The following is a 25550-nucleotide window of genomic DNA, read 5'->3' on the forward strand; positions in this document are numbered from 1 at the left end:
AGCAAAAGCTGGCCTTACAATTCCCTCTTTTCTTTCCTCTTTGCAGCATTAAATTGCAGCAGATAAAGTTCTCTGATCATAAGAAAGTTTTTTAAAAGCATATTTTCTGAAAGAACTAATTGAGGAGCCACTGCCACATTTTGAAGAGTGCAAGCAAACATGTTTTTTTTTTCTTGAAATATTCATTGGTATGTGTCTTAGTTGACTTGAGCTGCTATAACAAAAATACTATAAACTGAAGGACTATGAACAACAGAAATTTATTTCTCACAGTTTTGGATGGGAAGAAGTCCAAGATCAAGGAGCTGGGCATATTAAGTGTCTGGTGAGGACCTCTTTCTAGTTCATAGATGCCATCTTTATATTGTATCCTCACATAATGGAAGGGCCAGGAGCTCTCTGTGGTCCTTTGTATAAGGGCACTAATCCCATTCATGAGGGCTCCACCCTCATGACTTAATCATTTCCCAAAGGCCCCATCTGCTAATACCATCCCCTTGGGGATTAGGATTTCAACATATGAATTTGGGGGGAACACAAACGTTCAGACTATAGTAACATATATAAGTGAATTTTATTTTTGGCCTCAATTCTGTCTTTCAGGAGCCCAAAGGTATTAGTATAATCATGCTGCAGCTTAATGGCCAGCAAATATGTCTCAAATTTGTTATAAGTGTGTTTAATTTCTTTTATTATTGGCAGAACAAATGGAAGAAACATTTTACTAAGGACTTTGTGAACGTCACTTTAGTAACAAATTCATGAATCTCAAAATTTGGCTATATGTTTTTGTTTTTATTTCCAATCACAAAAGCAGGGTTTCTTTATATAATTCAATATTTTTGCTTAACTAAGGAAGTGTTCCTATATATAATTTCTTTACTGCAATATCTATATAATTCAGGATTGATTCAAATTATCCACTAGGATTTTAATCATCCTTCTGTTATTGCTTTTGATGCAGATTAAATGGAAATGGAAACCCGGAACTTAAAAATCAGGTCATATATGTATATTTAATACAGATTTCTGGTTGTCCAACACATACTGCATATACCTGGGTTTCCTAGTGTTCAGGAGATTAAACATTTCTAGAAAAGACTAAAATACTTCAATATTATGTGTAGACCTACTTTATTCATCTATTTAGTGAAGGAAAAGTTGAGCTCTTATTGAATCATAACCCTTTGCTATGCCTTAGACCAATTATCTCCTGGGGCAAAGCACTGTCTCCAATTCCTGGTAAGAGTCCTTTAGCCTATTCACCTGGACTGGGATTCCTTTAGGAAGTCAGTCAATCCACACTTTTACAGGAGTCCTGTTGGCACCTCATTGCAGGATGCTGCTCTCTCCAACTAGAGGCTGTAAGGTCACAGAAGGTGCTGATAGACCAGACCCACCACTACTAGCATTTCCAGGTCTTGGTCTGCACAGGACTCAACCTTCATAGGTCAAGTCACTAATAGCTGCTCCAGGTGGGTTTTACTCAGCTCACTAATAGAAATGACTTTATACCATAGTACTCTAATCCAGTCATCCTCCCTGGTAGCCCAGAGGGTAAACATTTCTCCATTTCTTCATTCTCTTTTGTCCAACTACTCTGTTTTACCTTCCTGACTCAATCTTTAATGCTCACCTCTCTCTCTGTTCTTTCCATGGTGTGCTGTTTCCATGATGGACGAACAGGGATCTGTACAGTTCTGCACTGGCTCTGCCTCTTATATGGAGACCAGTATTATGACCACATCCTAAGGACTTTAGGGATGGTAATGGTGTTTAATTCTTTTCTTCAATGTCAGTTTAAGACTGTTACTCTTTACAATCTTCATGGAGAAAGCACACCTCTATGAGGGTCATACTATCTGTTGTTTCAGCTGGTTGTTTTCATCCATGAAACATCTAGCTACTTCTTCAAATTTATCAAAAGTTTGGTTACTGATTTAGCCTTTCAGTCTGCTCTCCACCACAGCTATGAATATGTTCTTGCCAAACTTGGCAATTACAAACTTAAAAAAACAACAACCAAATGACACTTTTCACTCCTTGTCCTATGTCACAAGAGTATGACAGATACAATAATCTTCTCTTGATTCTTATTTTGATGAACCTACTTTCTCCTTTTTCCTTATAAATGAGCTTCTCTCTCATACTTTATTTCCATACATTTTCTCAATAATCTATGTTCTGCTTTGTGCTCTCTCACTTTTGTCCAGTCCTGCCTCCACGAAACTGTCTTTTATTCATTGATTTCTGTCATCCTATATTTCATGTTTTTTCTATTTCTATCAATCCATATCTCCTAGTTTTCTTCTCACTTGTCTAGCTGGTCTGTATCAGGTTTCTCTGGAGAATACACTTGATCTGACATCCCTTAAATCTTGTGTCCTCCATGGCCCTGTTTTTCCTCTGCTCACTCTACACGCTCTTGCTGAGTGGTATGCTCTCACAGCCTCATGCACAACTACATACTGATTGCTTTCAATTCTGCTGCTGGCCCAGGTATTTCTTTTGAGCCATAGACTCATATATGCACCAATCTGGCAGAAATATCCATTTGGTTATCTCCCTGGCACTGGAAACCCAATATTAAAATTAAGGCTTATTTTTATTCTTTAACCTGTCCTTTCCTTGGTGTTGCTTATGTAGGTCTTGAAACAGCCTTTACTTTGGCTTGTATAACACTGCACATTCCTGGTTTTCTTTCTCTCTTCCTCTCTCTGGCCCCCATTTTCACCTGGGCAGGCTCTAGTTTCTCTGGGCTCCTTAAGACCTATCTCAGTCCCCTGTCATTCTGTATGTATTCTTAAGGCTAGGTCACCTATACACATTGACAACTCACAGGAGTGTATCTCCATTCCAGAATTCTCCTCTGGATTCTAGACCCATGTATCCTATAGCTGCATCCTTTTTAAAGGCTATTATAAAGATCAAGGTCATAAGTTAACCTGGCCACCTGTTAGTGGATGGCATCACCATCCAGTCAGTTGCTCAACTAGAAATTTAGTTTTCTAACTAGAAATTTAGCTTTCTAAATTTCTTTCCCTTTCACATCTAATCCATCTCTAAGTCCTACTGCTACTACCTTCTGAAGATATCCTTAACCTGTTGACTTTTCTCAATTACCACCACTACCATCTTCTACCTGGACTATTGCAAAAGCCTCTTAACTGTATGACTAGTAATCACTGAGTCTCTTTCCAATCTTTTTATTCTCCACCATGTGGCCAGAGTGGATTTATCAAAACAAAAACCCAGTCGTATAACCCCCATTCCAATCCCTTGCTCAAAATTGTCCTTTGGCTTCCTGTTGATTTTAGGCTAAGAGGTAAACTTTATTATCTTCCAACAGACCTTCAGCTTTCACCATGCTCCCCTCACCCTACCTGCTGCATCTGTTACCCTCCTTCTAGCCCTTCATATTTGCCATCCTCCCTCCTGCCCCAGAAGCTTTGTCCACACTGTTCCTTTGCCTGGAATATTCCTTCCTCTAACTCCTTCAGGTCTTACCATGTGTCACAATCTTAAAGAAGAATTCCCTGATTTGCCTGACTGAAGAGAATAGCTGTCTGTTTTTACCCTCATTGTACTGTGTGCCTCCCTTCAAAGCTATGGCTACAGTTGTCATCTTATATTTGATTACATTATTATTTTATTAGCAATACTAAACTTTAAGCCCCAGGGCAAGGAATGCTTCTGGTTTTGGTCATCATTGCATTTCCATTACCTAGAAAATTAGCAGACCTATACTGGGTGTTAAGGAAAAATTTGGGGGACGGTGGATAGCATTACCATTATATAGTTGTCAAAGCCAGAAGCATGAGTTATTTTTGACTCTGCAGTCCTTCACATTTGTCTCCAAGCCTTTTAGTCCACCCTCCTTTTTTTTTAAAGTATATTTTATTGATTATGTTGTTACAGTAGTCCCCATTTTTTTCTTTGCTCCCCTCTGTCCAGTACCCCCTTCTCCTCCAGCAATTCCACCCCTCTTAGTTCTTGTCCCTGGGTTGTGCATATAAGTTCTTTGGCTTCACCCTTTCCTATATTATTCTTAACTTCCCCTTCTCTACTTTGTACTAACCAATTATGATTCTTAATCCCTGCACCATTTTCCCATCCCCCCCCCCAGCTGACCCAACCCTCCAAATCATCCCCATTCCTATGATTCTGTTCCCATTCTGGTTTTCTTAGTTGGATTTTGTTTTTATTTTTTAGATTCAGTTGTTGATAGTTGTGAGTTTGTTGTCATTTCAGTGTTCATAATTTTGATCTTCTTTCTCTTAAGTAAGTCCCTTTGAAATTTCATAGAATAATGGCTTGGTGATGATGAAGTCTTTTAGCTTTACCTTGTCTGGGAAGCACTTCATCTGCCCTTCCATTCCAAATGATAGCTTTGCTGGATAGAGCAATCTTTGCTGTAGGTCCTTGCCTCCTGTCACATTGAATACTGCTTGCCAGTCCCATCTTGCCTGCAAAGTGTCCTTTGAGAAATCAGCTGATAGTCTTATGGGCACCCCCTTATAGGCAACTCTCTGCTTCTTTCTTGCTGCTTTTAGGATTCTCTCTTTATCTTTTACCTTTGGCATTTTAATCATGATGTGTCTTGGTGTGATCCCCTCTGGATCCAGCTCGTCTGGACTCTCCATGCTTCCTGGACTTGTATGTCCATTCCCTTCACAAAATTTAGGAAGCTTTCCTCCATTATTTCTCCACATAAGTCCCCAATTTCTTGCTTTTCCTCTTCTTCTGGCATCCCTATGATTTGGATGTTGACATGTTTAGAGTTGCCCCAGAGGTTCCCAAGCCTCTCCTTATTTTTTTAAAATTCCTGTCTCCTCTCTGCACTGGTTGACTGTTTTTTTCTTCCTTATACTCTAAATCATCAACCTGAACCCTGGTTTTCTTCCCTTCACCATTGGTTTTGTGTGGATTTTCCTTCACTTCACATAGCATAGCCTTCACTTCTCCTCTTATGCGTCTGCTGTACTCAAGTATATCTGTCAAGTCTGTGAGCATCTTTATCACCAGTGTTTGGAATTCTGCATCTGTTAGGTTGTCTATGTCCTCACTTGTTAGGTTGGTTATCTTCTTGTCACTCAGTTCTCCCACTAGAACCCCGATCCACTCACTCTTTTGGGCCATACTTCTCTGTCTCCTCATCTTGACAGGTTCCTGTATTTGTTTGGCTCTGTGTCTTAGGTAGAGCCATTGCTCCTCTTATGTTGCAAGGGGCAGAGCCTTAGGGATTTGTCAGTGCAGAGCGACCTATTTCACCACATTGTGGGGCTGTATGTGGGGGAGGGGGTCTGAGAGGGAACAACGCTGCTTGCCCATCACTCACCCGTTTTCTAGGCACTTCTCCCACTTTCATATGAGATTGGTACCTCTCTAGCTGTTGCCCTGGCTGTCCTTCCCAGAGTGGGTGGGTCTGTAGACATTCTAGAATGGTGGGGGCCCTTTAAGCAAGTGGACTCTGCTGAGAGACCAGAAGTTTCTTCTTCTGTCCCAACCCGCACTGGTTTGCACTGTCAGAAGCAATGAGGCTTGATTTTCCCCTGTGCTGGGACTGTGAGCTGTGTGGTCTGGTGAGGAGCTGGGAGCGCTCCCCAGGTGTCCCTCCTGACTTTTGAAAATGTGTAACTGTGCTTTCTGCTGGCCTGCCACTGCCGCTGCTGCCACTGATGCTGCTACCATCCCACCACGTCTTCTGTACCCCCGGCTCCGCCCCTCCTACCTGTCTGGATGAGTATTTCTTATTTATATCTTTGTTTGTTGGACTTCCATGCAGTTTGGTTTTCTGGAACTTCTGGTTGTTTCTAGTTTTGAGGTAGTTGTATTCCTTCTTAGTTGTGGAGGGAAACACAGCGTGTATGTCTACGCCTCCATCTTAGCCAGAAGTCTAGTCTACATTTCCTCAAATGAATTTATTTTTTTCAACTCTAGCTCTACTGCCTTAGGTCAAGAAATATCTTGGATGCATCAATAACTTCTTAACTAGACTTCCTCTCTTTAAATTCTACCTCTGTCCATCTACTTAATACTTTGTCATCAGAATGATATTTCTACAAATTACCTTATTGTATAATTCTATTGCTTATATAATTCAGTGGTTTCCCTGGAGTCTTCAGGGAATTTTTTTCATAGCACCAAATATAAGGCAATTTTTCATCTGGATCTTGCCAGCCTACTATCAGATGTATCCTAGACACTGGTAACAACAAGAATAGTGACTGAGATTAGTTGCTTCTTTCCTGTGTCGTCGTCGTCGGCAGCCGTCCGTCTCGAGAGACGATGGTGTAGCTTCTTAAGAGTCTATCTGCACTGCCGAGAATGGCTGTGCAGTCCGACTCGGGAGTGACACGGTATCTGTCTCCTCCCGTGTTGAATCGACATCTTGCGATGACGCTGGAGTGTCCTCTCCAGTGAAGCTGAAGCTACAGAGCCTGGGCAGGGTAATATGGAGGGTCTGCTGTTGCCCATGCAGCAGACCCCCCCTCTCGTCGCAGCTGAAGGGTCCAAGGGAAAGACGGAGTCAATACAGCTTGGCTTCAGGTGCGCCGCAGGAGTTGCCGGTGTTGACTACAACGTCAAACCGCCTTAGGGACTCCGGCTCCGGATTTTCTGTCGGGGTTTACTCCCTTAGCCTTTCCCCTGAAGAGGTATGCCGCAAGGCAGCGGAGGTTTTTTGAAGTCAGAGTTTTCCTTCTCTGATGTGCCCTGACTGGAAGATCGAACCAGCGATACTTAGCTCGCAGGCCGACGCTCAATCCACTAAGCCAAACCAGCCAACTGCTATATTAGGTGCTTTACATGCACTGTCTCATCTAATCTTTATAATCTTTTTATTGGATGGCTTTGTCACTTTTTACAAATAATGAATAAGAAGGTTAGCAAAGATAATCATTTCGCCCCAGGTCACCCAGTTAGAAATAGTGGAGAAAGTATTAAAGCCTTATTTGTCTTTCCCAAGCTCTATGCTATGCAATCTGCTTTGATGATATAAAAGTCCCATCACCATCCTGGGTTTCAATCTGTTTCTGCATCCAAGAGGAGGAGTATTGAAGAACATAGGCTGTGGAGTCAGATCTGAGTGCGTACTGGGACTCTACCCTTTATTGATCAGGTGATCTGTGAAAAGAGTATCCACTGCATAGACTTATAGGATAATGAAAATACAGCATATATATAATGGACCCAGCACAATGACTGGCAATTAGTAGGCAGTCAATGAATATTAAATAAATGAACGGGGATGTAAGGCAATATCCAAACCTTTCAGATGCTCATAAGTAAAAAAAAAAAAAAAAAAAAAAAAGAAGGGAAGGGAGACAGAAAAAGTGGGTGAAAAACATCAATGTGTGGTTGCCTCTCATGTGCCTCCAACCACAACCCAGGCATGTGCCCTGACTGGGAATGAAACCAGTGACCCTTTGGTTCACAGGCCGGTGCTCAATCCACTGAGCCACACCAGCCAGGGCCAGATTCTCATAATTTAAATGAGAAAAATTGTTGTATGCATGAAAAAGGTCCTATGGAAGTTCAAAGAACACTGACACTATGCTAGCTTTGATTTGTGATCAGCACACATTGTGCTTGAGACTAAAGGCAAGTGTGAAAGGGGATGTGCTCTGTGATGATTAAAAGACAGCAGAGCCAGTGTGAAGTCAAGGTTGGGAATATAGATTTGAAAGTCATTACTGCAGGCTGTATTTGAAGCTGGAGAGAAATAATCCACCAAATGAAAGGATGTAAACAGTTAAAACAAGAGAACTCCTTGGAGAAAACACATCTTTAAGGGATATGGCAGATAAAAGAAGCAAGTATTCTCCAAATAGAGGTATCTTAGACTAGAGTGTGATGGTAGTCACATTCCCATAAATAATTCAACCCTCATTTAGATGAAGAACTATTCCTTGTCTTTGGGGAAATCCTGGAGATGTTTTAATCAAAATAACTTCAGAGATTAAAATTTTCTTCTTACTTGGTACCTGATTTTAGTGTATGGAAACCAAAATGCTGCAGAAGAAGTCTGGAATACTAAGCAGTGATGGTGCTGATGAAAATACACTTCCTCGGTTGGCAGCAACAATCATTGCTTTGTCTCTTCAAGGTGTTTGTCTGGGGCAAAGAAAATTACCTTCCCCAGACTATTTTACGGAATATATTTTTAGTTCCTTGAATAGTACAAATACTCTTCATCTATCAGGTAAGGATGTTTTTCATGAATTTAACTTCCAAGTCTCACCTACAAAATAAATTGTGCCAAAAAGAAAGACTGACACTTTTGATGACTGTATTTGTTCAGGTACATTTTATAAGACACCTCAGATGGCCTTTTAAACAAACATGCTATGATGATAATTATGTGGTGCTGAAGCAAAAACATGGACTCAGCCCATTTCAACAGTGATGCTGAAATTACGGTGTAGAGCCAAAGAGAAAGTTTTTAATGATCTGCCACAGTTACTAACTGAACACTTTCCTATTTCATACATAGTGCTGAGCCAAAGGGTTGCAAAATATATGTAGAATGATGAAATAGTAGGCCAAATGGTCCAAGAGCCTTGGTAGCAGTTTGCTTGTAACCATAAAAGTAAGTCACTTAATTTTAAATAAAAGTAACATGAAATATCTATTTTGGCTACATTCATGACTACCAGCTTTTGGGGGGCCCCAAGATGAAATGGGATGCCAGAGATAGAATTAGAACATCTGTTTTGCACATTTCTTTGTTCTTGACAAGACATTGAAAGTTAAATGACTTATTTTTCTAATCTGCATCAAAATGCCCAACTTTGCACACCAAAGAATCCTGGTGTGTTGCGTAATAGCTAGTGCTGCTGCCAAAAACTTTCTCTTGGGAAGTCACAACATAAAGGAAGACATGAATTTACCAAGGGACCAACAATACCCTCAAAATCTGGTTCTGAAAGAAGGAATTATAAACTGGTAGCCATACAGTTCAGTGTTGATCTTCCTCTGGACTTGTTTGCACAGCAAATTTAATGGCAGATATATTTTTCTACAATTCATCTGTATTTTCTGTTGAGATGAAAGTTGAAATACAATTCAACCATATTACCTAGCTGTTATCAATAGGAATGAAACTAGGGAAAGACATGTTATTCTGATAATAATTTTGATATGGGAACCAGGAGTTGAGAAATTTTAGCAATAGAGTTTCCATTTCAGGGGAAGGCATGCAAGGATTCCACTTTTCAAGTAAGGTAAAAATGTAAGCCACAGGAAGGCTTGATCACTCTAAGAAATTAGAAGAGGCGTCAGACCACAATACAGAATATAGTTAGAGGATATCTGTGCTATAAGGTCAAGGCCAGTTTTTAGATATTAATCATCATGAATCTTGGTTAAAAATGCAAATAATTGCTCATAAGAGATGTTCAATCACTGGGCAAAAATCAGCCATTTTCTCTAATCCCTTCACTTTTTTTTCACCCAATACTCCCAAACTCCCTTCCATCTGGCAATAGTCAAAATGTTCTCAGTATCTGTAAGTCTGTTTTTATTTGCTTGTTTATTATTTTGTTTTTAGATCCAATTATTGATAGATATATATTTATTGCCATTTTATTCATTTAAAAAATCTTTTTTCCTTTTAACTTTTCATGTGATTCTGGTTTGGTGGTGATTAACTCCTTTTGCTTTTTCTTGTCTGGGAAGTTCTTTATATGTCCTTTGATTCTAAAGGAGAGCTTTGCTGGGTACAGTAGTCTTGGTCGTAGGTCCTTGCTTTTCATCACTTTGAATATTTCTTGCCATTCCTTTCTGGCCTGCAAATTTTCTGCTGAGAAATCAGTTGACTCTTATGGGAGCTCCCATGTAGGTAACTAACTGCTTTTCTCTTGCTGCTTTTAAGATTCTTTGTCTTTAACCTTTTGCATTTTAATTATGATGTGTTGTGGTGTGGGTCTCTTTAGGTTCATCTTGTTTGGGACTCTCTGTACTTCTTGGAATTGTGTGTCTATTTCCTTCACCAAGTTAAGGATGTTTCTGTCATCATTTTTCAAATAGGTATTCTTTCTTTTTTTAATTGAATTTATTAGAGTGACATTGGTTAATAAATTATGTAGGTTTCAGGTTTATAATTCTATAATACATCATCTGTATATTGTATTGTGTGTTTACCAACCCCCTGCCAAATCAGCCATTTTTCATTTGAAAATTCAATTCCATTTCAGAGTCCCATTCTATTTCAGTGCAATTAGATGTTCATTCCAGGAGTCATGAAGCATTTTCTCTTAACAGTTGATTCTGAGTTACAGCTCTACTGCAACTGATTATGTTTAGGGATGGGAAAAAAGAAAGTATGTTAGTTTTGAGTATTTAAAAATTTTATTACAGAGATACTTCTTTTTCCCCAAGAGACAACAAACAGCCTTTAATAATAATAATAATAATAGAAAGAAGAAACTTGCTTTTCTAGGGAGAGTCTAATATATTTTTCTTAGCTTTTTTAGCAATGGTGAACATATCTAATCAGTGGTGTACTGATAAATGTTTAACTACTAGCTCTTTAAAGAGATTCTTAAACTAAACAAAAGTAGAAATAATAATGTAATAAACCTCCATGTGCATAGTATCTAGCCTCAAAAATTGCCATCAATTGGGACTTCCGGCCAAGATGGAGGCTTAGACGGACACGCTAGGTCTCCCTCTACAACTATAGAGGAATACAACTACTTCAAAACAAAGGATAACTAGAAATTCCAGAAAATAAAGCTACACGGAAGCCCAACATATGAAGTTATAAACCAGCGGTGCCATTTGGGCAGGTAAGAGTTAAAGAAGGCAAAGCTGTTTGCGGAGCGGCGGGGCGGGGCGGCGAAAAATCCCGGAGGCAATCAAGCCCCTGGCCTGCGCGACTCCGGAGCTGGGGAGCAGCCGCAGCATCGCCTTGAACAGTGAGGCCCAGGGGGGCGGGAGGACGGATCCCGGTCTCCTAGCTGAATAACTGTGTGAATCCATCTTGGACCCCCGCCCCCACAGAAAGCACCACAGGGCTGCGAAATAGGTCGCGGACAGGCAGGCGCCGGCCGGTCGCTGATTTGTGACGTTTACGCAGGCACTGCCCCCTGCCCCCGACAGCCGGCCCAAGAAAACAAAACGCATCTGTCAAAATGTGGCAGACAAATATAGAGATCCCGGTGGCACAACTCACCAGACAGCAGATAGAGAACCTGACAGATGAACAGATAAGAAACCTGTCAGAGGCTCAGTTCTGGGCCATTGTTATCAGGTGGCTTACAGAATTCACAAAAGAGCAGGAAAAAGATATGAAAGAAGCGAAAAACTTTCATAACGAAAGGAACAAAACCACATACGAGACAGATGGTGAGGAATCCAGAGTCCATTTCAACAAACTGGAATATGGAGAAGGAACAAGCAGTCAACCAATGCAGCGAGAGGAAATGGGAAGCAACGATGAGAGGATCAGAAACCTCTGGGACAGCTATAAAAGGCCCAACATAAGAATCATTGGTTTGCCAGAGAATGAGGAAGATGAACTAGAACTTGAAAAATTGAGTGAAAATATAATAAAGGAGAACTTCCCAGACTTGGGGAAGGGAATAGACTTGCAGGTCCAGGAAGCAAGGAGAGTTCCCAAGAGACTGGACCCAGGGAGAACCACTCCAAGACACATTATAATCAAAATGTCAAAAATTAAAGATAAAGAGAGAATCTTAAAAGCAGCAAGAGAGAAGAAAAGAATTATGTACAAAGGGGTCCCAATTAGACTATCAGCTGACTTCTCAAGGGAAACCCTACAGGCAAGAAGGGACTGGCAAGAAATATTCAAAGTAATGAAAATCCAAAACCTACAACCACGAATACTCTATCCAGCGAAATTGTCATTCAGAATAGAAGGACAGAGAAAGTGTTTCCAGGACAAAATAAAACTGAAAGAGTTCATTAGATCCAAACCACTGTTATATGAGAAGTTAAAGGGACTGGTTTAAAAAACAGAAGCTAGGGAGATGAAACAAAGGCAAACGAAACAGGCAACGAGAGTGGAAAAGGAACTGTGGGTAAGGGAAACATAGTGGGGGGAGGTCAACAGGGAGGGGGAGTGGGGAGAGGGAGGGAGATGATATAGGAATTGGGGATCATGGTAGGAGGGAATGGAATAGACGGAGAGAGGTTGGGAGGAACTGTAAGCACAACTAATGGACATAATCTAAAAGGGGGGGACAACTGGAGGGAGGGGGCCACCGGGTGGAGGGGAGCAGAGGGAAGGGAAAGTGGCACAAATGTAATATTTTAATCAATAAAACACATTAAATCTGAAAAAAAAAATTGCCATCAATTGGATAATCATATTTGCCTCCACTCTCTTCCATTACTTGATTATTTTGAAGCAAATAATCAATCTTAAATATTTCTGTATGAATCTCTCTAAAAAAGAATGTTTTAAAGCACCTTAATACCAATATTACAATATTAATGATTCCTCATAATTCTAAATATTTCCGTTAATGTTGGCATTTTTCTGATTAAATTTTTTGTTGAATCAGGATTTAAATAAAGTCCATAAAATGCAAATTGTGGGTATGTCTTTTCAGTCTCTTCGTAGATCTCATGCCTTCCCTTTCCTAAAACCACCCACCTTTTCTATTTATTACAATCTTTTCTTACAAAAAAGAGATGGGTTTATCTAGTCTGAATTTTACTGATTGCATTCTAGTCATTTGATATGTATTTCTATGCACTGTGTTTCATGTATATTGGTTATTATATGTAGAGGCTTAATTGATTTTAGGTTGTGTATTTATTTGGAGGCACTGTCTTATAGTCAGCACTAACCACCAGAAGGTACATAACATTAGGTATCTCCCTTTTTAAACAATGTTATAAGGTATTGATGATTATTACCTAGATTGATTAATTATTTAACATTTATGAAATGGTGACTAATTCATTTCTTCATTGATTGGTATAATAATTCTATAATAGGAGAAGTTTAATTCATCGCAATTTCATTTTATTGGTTGAGGCGCATGTACGGGGCAACGAATTTATGTTTTTATCACACATTGATATTTCTCTTCCTCTCTTTTTCCCTCCCTTTCCCTTTCTCTAAAAATAGATAAATAAAATAAAATATTGTAGTAACACTGGTTTGTAATTTTTTCTACCACTCATGGTAACACTTATGAAAATAGCAGAGATATTTTATTTATAAGTAAGAAGTTGGATAAATTCAAAAAAATTCACCATTATATGTAATTATTCTCTGCATCAATCAATTTGTAAAATCTGACCGAGTACCAAGGGAAATTTAACTTCAATCTATGAACTGACAATCATACCACAGTAGCATCAGAAAATAATGTCTAGTTTGTCTCTATAATCTCAACATTTAAAAAAATTTCCTTTACCTTTTCTGCATAAATACTTCAGGGAAAGAGAATTTGATTGTCTTAACTGCATTAAAGTTAAAGTTAATCTACTAAAGATGTGTAGTGCCTCAGAGGAACACGTTTTTAAAATAAGCCAGTTTCATATTTTATTTATGTTTTTATAGGGAACACTTAGAAAAAGAATTAGTTGGCCCAATGGGAGGCACTTCATTGGGGGAATTGCTTATTTCATCTTCTCCAGGAGATAAATATGGTGGAAACATCTTCATAAAACTGGTTCAGCCCCAAAGCTTAGCCAATACCTTGAGGGAATCAATGTTTATGTGATGTATGAATGTTATTTATTATTGTTCAGAATAAACCCTTTTTAATTATATCATATTTACTTAATAAAATATCTATGCTGTGGCTATGTGAAATTGTGATTTTTATGAAATTGATGTATTTTTAATTCTATGTGACACCAGTCTTTATATAAATTTTCTAGAACTAGACCAACTCCTCAACATTCTCTGGACAAAAAGTACCTGTATCAGAAAAGATAAAGTCCATCAACTTCAAAGGAAACAAAGCAATATAACAATTCATGATTGGAGTTACCCTAATCTATCTGTACCCCTGGACCGAGAGTCAGACAGTGGTCCAATTTCCTGGGATCAGGTATTGTCATTATTCCTCTTCTACCACCATTTCCTACTGTCAAAGGAAGCCCCCAGCTGTTAAAAGTTCTACAGGAGTTGTAGAAAACTTAAAGGATAATGTGTATTTTTTTTAAATGTAAAAGTTCTATGTTCTCCGAATGGTCATGTTTTTTTTCTTCTACATAAACATGAGGTTAAGATATTTAGGAGAATGATACATATTACTCTGTTCTCCCCTGAGTCTATATTGAATGCATGAATAATTAATTCAATGTACATATACCAAGACTTTTCTATGTGCCAGTCATTATTGTGGGCATCAGGGATATGGTATTGATCAGAAATAGGTATAGCTCCTATGGAGCTCACAGGGTAGTGAGAAGATACAGACATTACATAAACACTCACAATGATGAATCAAGACTTTAAATTTAGAGTAAGTTAATTTATATTAGATTACAAAAAGATTACTTTGGGCTGTGAGCAACAGAGAAATGTTTGTATAGCAGGTAGCACTGAAATGGTGTTTGAGAAAAAATGATATGTTATCTTGTAAACATATCTACATTTCTTTAAGACGTATTCCAAAATATGTTCACTAGTATAACTTGATGCTTCTTGAAAATGGGTACTATGGTCAAGTCAGTTTGGGAAATGTCTAGGGAAGTCCTTTAGTGAATAAACTTCTTTATTCTTATTGAATTGAGCATTCCTCAGACTTTGACCTTGGAATTCTTCCCTGCCCTAATCATTTAAAATGATAAGAAATTGATGTTCTATGATGATGGCTTACATTTATTGGATTCTTACTATGTACTAGACACTGTGCTATTTCACCTGCATTGCCTTATTTATTACAACTATATGAGGTTAGGTTACATTATTCCATCTTACAGATGACGAAACATAAATATGGAGCTAATAAGTAATTTCTTAAGTTCACAGAAACTGAGCATATATATGTAGTTTGCCTGCTAGCGCATTCAGTGCACTTAACAACTATGCTATTGTTTAGGAAATGTTTATTTAAATTAATAAAAACTATTTTTGTTATTTGTATCTTCGATGAGCAGTATTCTTATTGAGCAAAATTTGTATCTTAAAAGCAAAGCCCCTCACATATTTCCAACACTGCTGAATGCTGTTCCTATGAGTTATGAAAACATGATTGGACAGTGTCACATATTTTTACTATTATATACTTTAAAAAATGAATTTCTGTTAGTTTTTTCTTTCTGCTAAAAGGCATCTATTTAAATTGATCCTTTCAACACTTATTGTATTGAACTGAAGGTGACAAAAGTTGATGTCTATATTAATCCTGTTTGTTAAGTTTATTTATTTATTTTTATTTAAAATTAAAAAAAATGTATTGATTGATTGTTAAGTCTCTTTAAAAGCTTCTTCAGGTCCAAGGTTAATTTTAAAAATGTAGGTATTTCCTACATCTTCTAAGAATAGTAATAATTATTTTCTGTGCTGACTATGCAAAAAAAAAAAAAAAAAAAAACCCAAAAACCTCTTGCATAATTCTTGTCTGTACCAACATATTACTTACCATGTGACTGTTGATGAGACCCTAAGAGAGCAGACTAGGTCTGAGGATCCTTCCTATATTACTTAGACCAGTGGTTCTCCAAGTGTTGTCCCTGGACCAGCAGCATCAGCATCACCTGGCAACTAGTTATAAATGTGAGTTTTCAGAGCCTACCCCAAGATCTTCTGACTTATATACTCTGAGAGTAGAGCCCAGTACTCTGTCTTTTAATAAGGCCTTCAAGGTATTCTCAAAACTAAAGTTCAGGAATCACTGCTTTAGAATATGTTTGTAAAGTTACCATAGAAGTCTGATGATATCAACACAGTATACATATGTATTGAAGTTTTATGTAAAGGAATAAAGAAATTGTAAACATCATTGGCTGGGTAATCTAAATATTCATGTAGTATTCTTTTTTATTGAAACATATTGTGTTTAAAATACTACAGAATATAATACATTGTCTTTAAGGATATTTGTATTAGTGATTTCAGAAGAAATGTAAAACAATGACCTAAATATCACAGAATTAGCAAATGAAGATCAAGGGCACAGAGCATATAATAGAATAATCTTACTCTATGAGAAGGCATTCTAAAACTAGAACTATTCAATTTATTGACAATGAGCTGGGGAAAGATGCATGACATTCTGTTTACATTTACCTCTCCACTCTTTCACTTACCAGTCAGACATTTTCCAATAAGAATATTTATTATGGAAGATTTGTCATCAAATGTTTGCTGCTAGTTTCTTTTCTTGTTGTCAGCATTTTTAATGTTGAACTAATTTTATTTCATTAGTAACAAATGATACAGAATAGTCTTTGGTGATTTTTATTTCGATAAGGAAAAATAAATCAAGGTTCAGTTTTCTGATTTGCATTTTGTAATAGATACTTTTGGACTTCTTGTCCAGTTTCTTGCTGAGAAATGCCTTCCTCACCCACAGGAGTGAGGCCCATAGCCATGTTTAAGCAGCATGATCCTATCTTGTAGGCAAAACTGATTGAACGAGATGTATGTTTGACCCAAGAGAGACCTTCTGTGGCTTTCTGAAGCCATCAGATCTCTATTAGGACTTGTAGATCAACTCAGTCTTTGATTTGTGGCCTGAAAGTTCATTTCAGAGCTGGGACCTATATATCCATCTGTTTTCTAAAAGAGAGAGGCCAGACTGTGAAAGATAATATATATACATGCAGAGGGGAACAGAAAAAAAGAAGATAGTTGGCACCGAAAAGAGAAGCCTTTTAAATCACTGATTAAAAAAAAAAATCCTTATTGATCGTAACTAGAAATCACAAAGACATTGTACTGGGGTCTTTTCTCATTAGAAGACATCCATTTGTGCTAGTGGAATTATGTACTATTCTTATTTACATATTAGAACTTTTAATGTAATTTTTGATAAACAAAATCAGCTCTTAACACTGCTGAGAGGGACTAATGTCTTGTGGCAATTTTTAGAGACCTGTTGCATATACTGTTAGTTAATAATGCTTCTCTTTTACAAATATGTCTATACAATATAAAAATTGCAAAGATTTAGGTAAGTATCAGTAGGCAAAAGCAACAACTTTGAGTTTTTGTGGAGAAGAGTTGTCAACTGACAAATGTTGTGTTAACTAGCTGGTATGTAAATACTAAGTGATATGGCTTCATGTGTCCATTTTAGCCAGAATGGCAATTGATGGTGAGTCTGTGTGCTGAGTCTAGTACCAATGTATGTTCTTCCATACAGACTTGCTTCTCTGCTGGGCAACTGGTGGAGATATTTCTACAGAACAGACTTTCACCTATTTCTAAGGAGGACTTTAAGCAAATGAGCCCAGGAATCATCCAACAATTGCTCAGCTGCTCTTGTCAGCTACCCAAGGATCAACAAGCAAACCTGTTACCTACCACTCTGGAGAGTAAGTTCTGATTTTTCCCTCAGAGAATGGAAGCACCTAATTTGTATAATAATAACCATGAACACAGGGTATTTACTATAAACCAGGCACCGTTCTAAGCACCTTATGCTTATCAACTCATTTCATCTTCACAACAATGCTATGAACTAGATATTATCCCCATTTTACAGATGAGGAAACTAAGGCACATAGAGGTTAAGTAACTTTCCCAAGGATACACCTCTGGTAAGTGATATCGTTGTGATTCAAACCCATGGAAGCTGGCTCCAGAGTCATTATTTTCAACCACTGTGCTATGCTAGCTTTCAATGAATATTTATATTTTGTATACCATTTATGAGTACATAAAGTGAATTTTTCCCTTTTATGGGACTCAGTTTAGACCAATTTAAAAGTGCATAGCTGAGAAGTGGCATAGCATAAGAGAAGGAACATATGCAATGTTGGAATCGTAAGTTGAGTAATGGCTCTATCACCAGCCAACTCTGTGATCTTCAGCAATCTCTGTATTTCCCTGAGCCCATCTCTTTTTCTGTACAGTGGGAAAGCAGTGATGTAAAAGAAATGAAGGCACACTGAGGTAAACCAAAGAGGCTGCTTTAGAATGGGGTGACTGGTGCTGGCATCCTGGAAGTGCACTCACCTGTCTCACATTGGGTCAGCGCAGTAGGTGGGCTCTACTGTCAGGATTAAGGTTCAAATGGGATAATGTGTAAAAAACTTTTATAATTTAAAGCACTGTATGTTTAAAAGAAAAAAGAAGTTGCCCAAGAACATCCATGATGGGTAGAAAAATTTCACAGTTAAAACATGCAATCTTTAGCTCTGGATGGTGTGGCTCACTGGATTGAGCAATGGCCTGTGAACCAAAGGGTCACAGGTTTGATTCCCAGTCAGGGCGCATGCCTGGGTTGTGGGCCAGGTCCCCAGTTAGGGGAGCATAAGAGGCAACCATACATTGATGTTTCTCTCCCTCTCTCTCTTCCTTCCCCTCTCTCTAAAAATAAATAAATAAAATCTTAAAAAATAATACAATCTTTAAAATATTTTCATTGATCTAAGGGCCTTATATACATGTTTTTTCAAAACTACCTTTCTTTTTCTCTGAGATAGTCTGCAGTTGCCCATAGTAGCTGAATTGTTCGGCTACTCACTTCTAACTCACAGTGGATTCTGCAGCATCGAGGGACTCATTTAAAGATTTTAGATGAACAAAAACATGACAGGCTGAAATATCTGTAACTCCACAATTACCGAGAAGAAGAAAGCTCTATTAAAAGTGAGCAGCTAAATAATTCAGCACCTGGTGGTCAGTGATGACTCACAAATGGATGAGGCAGACAGACTATGGCACCTAGGAGCTTCCACGAACACGTTTATGTTCCCCCCATGTGGCACAGTGTCTGATACATACAGCCCACTGGGGAATGGGTTTATGAACTGAAGATCCGTGAGAAAGCTTTTATCTTTCTAATGACCTTCTAGACCCTTCTATGGAATAGTCTTCCTAAGAAAAATTCAAACAAATCACACTCACTAAAGAACCTAGGAAAACATTACTGTCTTCAATTTAAAATATTGCATTATGTAACTAAAGGGAAAGGTGTGTAGTGACTTTTTTACAGAAATATAATATTAAGAAAACATTGTTCGGTGTGATGAAATTCAATCTGTAAGCATCACCTCCAATTCCGTTTCCAGGAAAGAGTGTTATGACCATGTATAAATCAAGTTTCAGATCTATGCAAAGAAGCTGCTCATAAGTGGCTAAGAATTTAATTATTATGTTAACTTCTATTGCAATGATGAGAAAGATTTACATAGCGCCTGTCACAAGTCACCTGAATCCAATCAAGATGCAGTAAGTCAGTAGAGTTTGATGGCCACAGAGTCAGAGATTTATGGTTTTCAGGCTATCCTTGCCATATGGAAGCAGGTGAAATCTGACTCACAGAAAACCTAAAATCATCTATAAGCTCCCAATTAGGAAATGTTCTTTCTCCTCCAATCCCACACTGTAGCTGCCCTCAGAACAAAGGGGAGAAGAGAAGAAGAATCACAGAACTTGAAACTGCATTTTTGCCTTGAGAATGTCAGACCCTAATTTGTTCTCGTACATTCTTGACATTTTATAATCTTTTGTAGCTCCCCTAAAAATGTGGCAACTTTGAACTTGATTAGGCAACCAGGTGCTTGTATTAAGCTTCAGATATCTTTATGTATTACATGAGAAGAATGATGTTCTCACAGAGAATCTATGTGTGGAAAAATGAGATATGAAACTTGGTTAAATATCCCTATGGATTTAAAAAAAAATAGGTATTTTTACTAGATTAGGACAGGATAAAACTTCTAGGCAGGTGTATGATCATTCCAAACCATTTTATAATTTTTAAACCTTAATTGTGGCTGAAAACCACATGGAGTTTATAACCTTAATTACTCTTAAGTGTAGTATCTACAGTTCAGTAGTATTAAGTATTTTCACATTGTTGTGCAACAGATTTCTAGAACTTTTTCATTTTACAAAACTGAAACTCTATATCCATTGAATAACATTCATTATAATGAATTCCTAGCAGTGAGAGAATGGTGATGAGAGTGGGAAAACAAAAGTTTGAAAGTTTTCTCTGAATGCACCACCAACTCTTTTAATATTAGACTGCTATATAATCTAGAACTTATAATTCAGTAAAGGTCATTTTAGCCCTGGCCTGTTAGCTCAGTTGGTTAGAGAATCATCCTGTAGGCTCAATTCCCAGTCAGGGAACATACAAGAACCAACCAATGAATGCATAAATGAGTGGAACAACTAATCAATCTCTTTCTCTCTCTCAATAAATTTTAAAAAATTAAAAAAACAAAGGTCATCTTAAAATCACAAGCCTATTACCACTTATCAGCTAGAATCATTAATAATATCCAATGTAGAGGGTGAACATTCCAGAAAAATACAAAAATAACGAGAATAGACTATTTTCCATTGTAAGTAACTTTAAGATGATAGTTTCTTAAAATCTACAATGGATTCTAAATAGTATGATAAATTCATTGTTTGATTCAGCTTATTATTTATCTGCATGTCGTTACTCAAGGAAATGATAGTTTAATCTTGAAATTACTTTCCTTTATTATTTACAAACCAATTTGCCATGACTTGTTAGTAATTTCTAAGTAAGTAGAAAACAAGAGTATTTGCTCTGAATATCTGCAACCAAAGGAAAATGATGGTTTGAATAACTCTTTATCTCCAAATTATTTATATTTGACTTTGAAAGTCATTTTTTTCCTCTGTTAATCTTTCTTTTTCTTGTCCCCCTTCATTTCTTCTCCCCCATACATATTTTTTTGGTTTGAATAATTTAAAAAATTATAACTTCTGAATTTTTTTTATCTAGAAGCTAGAAACATAGAATAAATGTAGACGCTATAAAATATGGTTGCAATAACTCAAAAGGTAGGCTGTCCAAATTTATTGTCAACCATTACACATTCATTGATCTGTTTTTACTAACACAATCACTTATTTTAATCATTGAGAATAATTAAGACTTTTTAACTTTACAACTAATTTTGAGAACCTTTGGGAGTAAATACTCATTTTGTACACAGACATAGCTCTACCTGGGCCCAAGCTGGATGCTCCCATTGTAGCACTGCTGCCTTGCCTTCAGAAGGTTTAAATATGGTTAGATGGAAAATTTTACCAGGTTCTCTCCACAGAAGTGGTAGTTTAAAGTGAGAGAAATCAATTTCTTGCAGGTGGAAGGTAAGCTAGGCCCTTGCTTGACACAGCAGCTTTTAAATTTTATATATTTTAAAAATATAATCTTTACTGTATTTATTCCCATTACTGTTTAGTCTCCTTATGCTACCTCCCCCTCTCTAAGTCTGTTTCTGTTTTGTTTGTTAGTTCAGTAAGGTCATCAGGGTAACTTAAAAATGTTTTTTGGTAAAAATCTTTATATTTTATTAAAAATTAAAACCCTTTTACCTCTAAGAACACATAAAACAATTTTATATCCCTATCAGCTGTACTATAAGATGGATTCTTCTGTCACTTTCATGAGCTGAGTCACTCACAGAGGGTGAGGGGCACTGACCGATTGATTGCACAATCTCCTTCCAACTTAGAATATGGCTACGGCACAGTGGCTGTGACGCTGCTCACATTGGGCTCCATGCTTGGGACAATGCCGCTCCTGTTCCACAGCTGTGAGGAGAGCTACAGGCTCATTTTACAGCTGTTTGTGGGCCTGGCTGTTGGGACACTGTCTGGGGATGCCCTGCTCCACCTTATCCCTCAGGTAAGCTGCTTTTCTTCCCATTTAGATGGAGTGTTTCCAATTTCTCTTTATGTTTAGCCATTGGAAGTGTTCATGTAAAATTTCACAGCAACTTGAGTGAGTAGATCCAGTGGCCAGTATTTTCCTTGGACATGAATATTATTTCCCCAAAGCACCTGTAGGAGAAAAGAGATCACCAGTTGTTATATTCACCATGTGTTATTCTTATTTTTGAAATAATAAAAAAAAAAAAGGTAATCAGACATAGATCCCTACTAAGAAAAATTCAGGAAGCATTACTAATTACCTATAAATCAATGGCCTCTAAGACATAGCTGTGGTTTTTCTGCAGTACTCCCCAAACTCACCTGTTTCATTCTCTGCCCTTCTCTGCTGTCTTTTGTGGCCTGGTGGATTGCAGTTCCTCAACCCCCTTGCAGGCTGGATTGTTGTTGGGGTCAGCCAATGTTAGGCACAACAGAAAAGTCAGGGCAGGAGGAGAGAGTGGCAGGGTTATTTCTTCCTGTCTCCTCCTGGCTCTGGTACTTGCTCTAGAACAGTGATTTTCGACTAGTGTGCCACAAAAAATTTTAAAACATGCAACGCCTTACTATTTAGTCAGGGGCACTGACCTCTTTTCCCATAGACTGTCAAACTAAAAATGACAACAGCCAACACAATAATCATTCAAAGTTGAATGAATCAAAATTTGCCATTTGTTTTTGTCTGATTGACAAAAAATATAATTTCTGGTGTGCCACAGAATTTTAGTAATTAGTTTTTGTGTGCTGTGAGATGAAAAAAGTAGACAACCACTGCTCTAGAAGCAGTTTATTACCTACAGTCCTACAGTTCTCATGGAGGCCTCCTCCCCAGCTCTGCTACCCACTGAGCTTCAATAACATTATTTCCAACCTTTGCCTTTTCAGCCCTGAGTGCTAATGGTTTCTTGGGGGTGGCTAGTTTCTGGGTGTCTCATTATCCTGTGTTCATAACTTTGACTCTGCCTCTACCTCTGTAATAGTTCCATCATCAACCTCTCTTAGTTGATCTTGCCCAACTAAGAACGTCTAGATTTCCCTTCAGAAAAGTGTAAGCACCAGGAACTTGGCTCTTTATTGAAGGATTTTGAGGCTCCTTATTGGTTAGAAATGAAAGGACTAGGACTAGGTGCAAAAGGGTCCAGGTAGAAGGGCCTTCAGATGAGGGTGTCTGTTTCCTCTAAAAACTCTAATGATGGAGAAATGATCTGTCCTCTCACAAAGTCTGAGATGTTAAAATTTTCCACACACCTCTGGAAATTTCCTACAGGGTCACTCTTGTTGCTTAGAGTCTCAATAATTATTAGATGTTCTGAAAATTGCAAAGTGAGCGTTGGAAAAATGAAACAAACCATTATTAGTTTTAATTTCCCCTGTAATCTAATTTTCTGGAAATATTTCAAGGCTTGTTGGCTTGAGGTGGTGGCTGAGGTCTTTTCTAGGTCACTGCCATGGCTGCTGAACTGAACAGTCCCAGGATCCTGGGAACCGGCAAAGGATCTTAAGGCTTCCTGAGTCTCCCCTGGTTGGGGGTGGCATAGCTCCAGATGGCAGGCATGTATTTGGGGTGGGGGGGACTGTCAGCTGACTGCAGAGATATGTCACAGAGGGGGACTTAAAAGATTAGCTAGGTTTCATGAAATTTGGAAGGCAGTTGTTTTACTTGAGGAAAGAGATGAGAACAAAAGTTATTGGGAAGAGGAAGATGTGATATAAGGGTGGTGGAAGCCAAAAAAAATCCAGTGGTTCTGATACATGACAAGTGTTCAAAGGGCTGCAGAGAAATGAGAAAAAATGCCACGGTCATTATTCTTTTTTTTAACTAACTAAACTTGTTCAACTTAAAGAAATACATTTTATCCTGAGATTGTGGCTTTTTCCCTGTTTTGTGATATTACAATGTTCTCTGTATTGTGAAATAATGGTAATTACAAATATTAGGTGAGTTTCCTTTAATATCTTTGCCAAAAGAAAAAGTTGACTAATATATGTTGGTTTTGAGTTGTATCCATAAAATCAGTGCATCTACTCACTCATGTACTCATGTGTAAATATGTATTTACAAACATAAATATCTACAAACATATATGTATGAACATGTATACATACAATTTCTTTTTCCTAAAATATCCTAAATGTGGAAACCACTGAGCTATTTCTTAATCTGCCTTCTCCTGTGGAAGGAATATGATACGTAATGATTTACTAGCTCACAAGAAGTCATGATATCAACCAATAGAATGAGTCAACCAAAGGGATGAGTCAACTAGAGAAAAATCCCTAATGCTTTTCCTGCATCCTCTTCTGTCTCAGGTTGCTGACCATATTGCTAGGCATAGAGTATGTACTCAGTGGAAAATGTGTTTACAGCAAATTTCCTACTTCTCTGAACATTTATTAAAAGTATTGTTTAATTGCAATGGGGCCTGGGGAGAATAAAGCACAGATGAAATATATCTTTATATCTGTTCTGGATATAAAATACATTGGCTTGCTGTAAGGCACTATGTGCAAAGAGATACTTTTGAACTCCTAAAAAATTTCAGCTAAAGAACTGAGAATGTATGAAAATTTCGGCCACTTGCTGAAATAACTTTCATCTTTATTCTGTTCATAAACAGAAGCTATGTTCTTTTCTCTTGTACACATTTCATTTGGCTGTGATTAAGTCCTACAGTGAAAGCATTTATACATCGAAAAGCAAACTGGGCTTTGAATGATTTCAGGAGTTGTCATGGGGCCTTCCACAGAATGAAAGTTGAGTATGTTCAATATTGGACCTATTAATTAATATCTAAGTGATCAGAAATTATTTCTTTCACTCTCTCTCTGTCTTTTAGGTTCTTGGTTTACACAAGCAGGAAGCCTCAGAGTCTGGGCATGTCCATGAAAGCAAAGGTCACATTTGGAAACTATTGGGACTAATTGGAGGCATCCATGGATTTTTCTTGATGGAAAAATGTTTTATTTTTTTTGTGTCACCGAGTGTCAAGGTATATTTTAAATTTTATTTAATTTTTTTTGCATTAGGACTTCATAATACCCATCTTTTATTGCAAAAGTACTCATTCAAAAGTAATTGACATCTTCATGAAGTTGTCTATGTAAGGGATGAGGCCCTGATTTCCAGAATACACAGGTCATTCTGACTGGCAGCTTCCCTGTAAGTGTGGTTATTAATCTTTTAAACATCTGTTGCTGGCCTGTTAATATACATGTTACAATCTGCTATTTGACCTTCATGGCTAGTTTAGAAACAGCAGGCTACTTCATATCTGATATTGAAGGGACCCAGAGGCCTAGCTATCACTGAGTATTTTGAATATCTTTCCTAACCAAAAGCAAGCAAAAATTTTTTTGAAAATTCACAAAATTACTCATTATTTTCTATCTTAAGGGCATTTAAAAGTATAAAAACAAAAAGCTCAGGTATGGTATTTATATTATCTATCTATTTATCAATCAACTATTTAGCTTGAATCATTGCTTTTATTTGGGTCTGTATTTGACCATTTCCTATGTATATGATGAAACATAAAGCTCAGTGTGGTTAATTTATGATTTTGTTTTCTGCTCTTACACATTATCCGATAAGAAATAGTTGAACTCCTGGATGCTGTGGCTCAGTGGATTGAGCGTCGGCCTGTGAACCAAGTGTTGCTGGTTCAATTCCCAGTCAGGGCACATGACTAGGTTGCACGTCAGGTCCCCAGTTGGGGGCGCGGGTGAGAGGCAACCACACAGTGATGTT

At 37.8% G+C, this 25550-nt stretch overlaps 1 protein-coding gene across 1 annotated transcript in view; it reads left to right on the plus strand.

The window, feature by feature from the left end:
- The window catches only part of SLC39A12 (solute carrier family 39 member 12), a 62226-nt gene that overhangs the window by 7356 nt on the left and 29320 nt on the right, over positions 1-25550 (plus strand). Inside the window, exons 3-7 of the mRNA XM_090268025.1 lie at positions 7996-8203; positions 13864-14036; positions 17301-17472; positions 21607-21779; positions 24640-24792. Of these exons, the coding sequence (XP_090124151.1) occupies positions 7996-8203; positions 13864-14036; positions 17301-17472; positions 21607-21779; positions 24640-24792 (879 nt within the window). The remainder of the gene's footprint in view (positions 1-7995; positions 8204-13863; positions 14037-17300; positions 17473-21606; positions 21780-24639; positions 24793-25550) is intronic.

The sequence above is a fragment of the Furipterus horrens genome, unplaced genomic scaffold (assembly GCF_987537825.1).
Source record: "Furipterus horrens unplaced genomic scaffold, mFurHor1.1.pri manual_scaffold_2, whole genome shotgun sequence".
In the NCBI taxonomy this organism is placed as follows: domain Eukaryota; kingdom Metazoa; phylum Chordata; class Mammalia; order Chiroptera; family Furipteridae; genus Furipterus; species Furipterus horrens.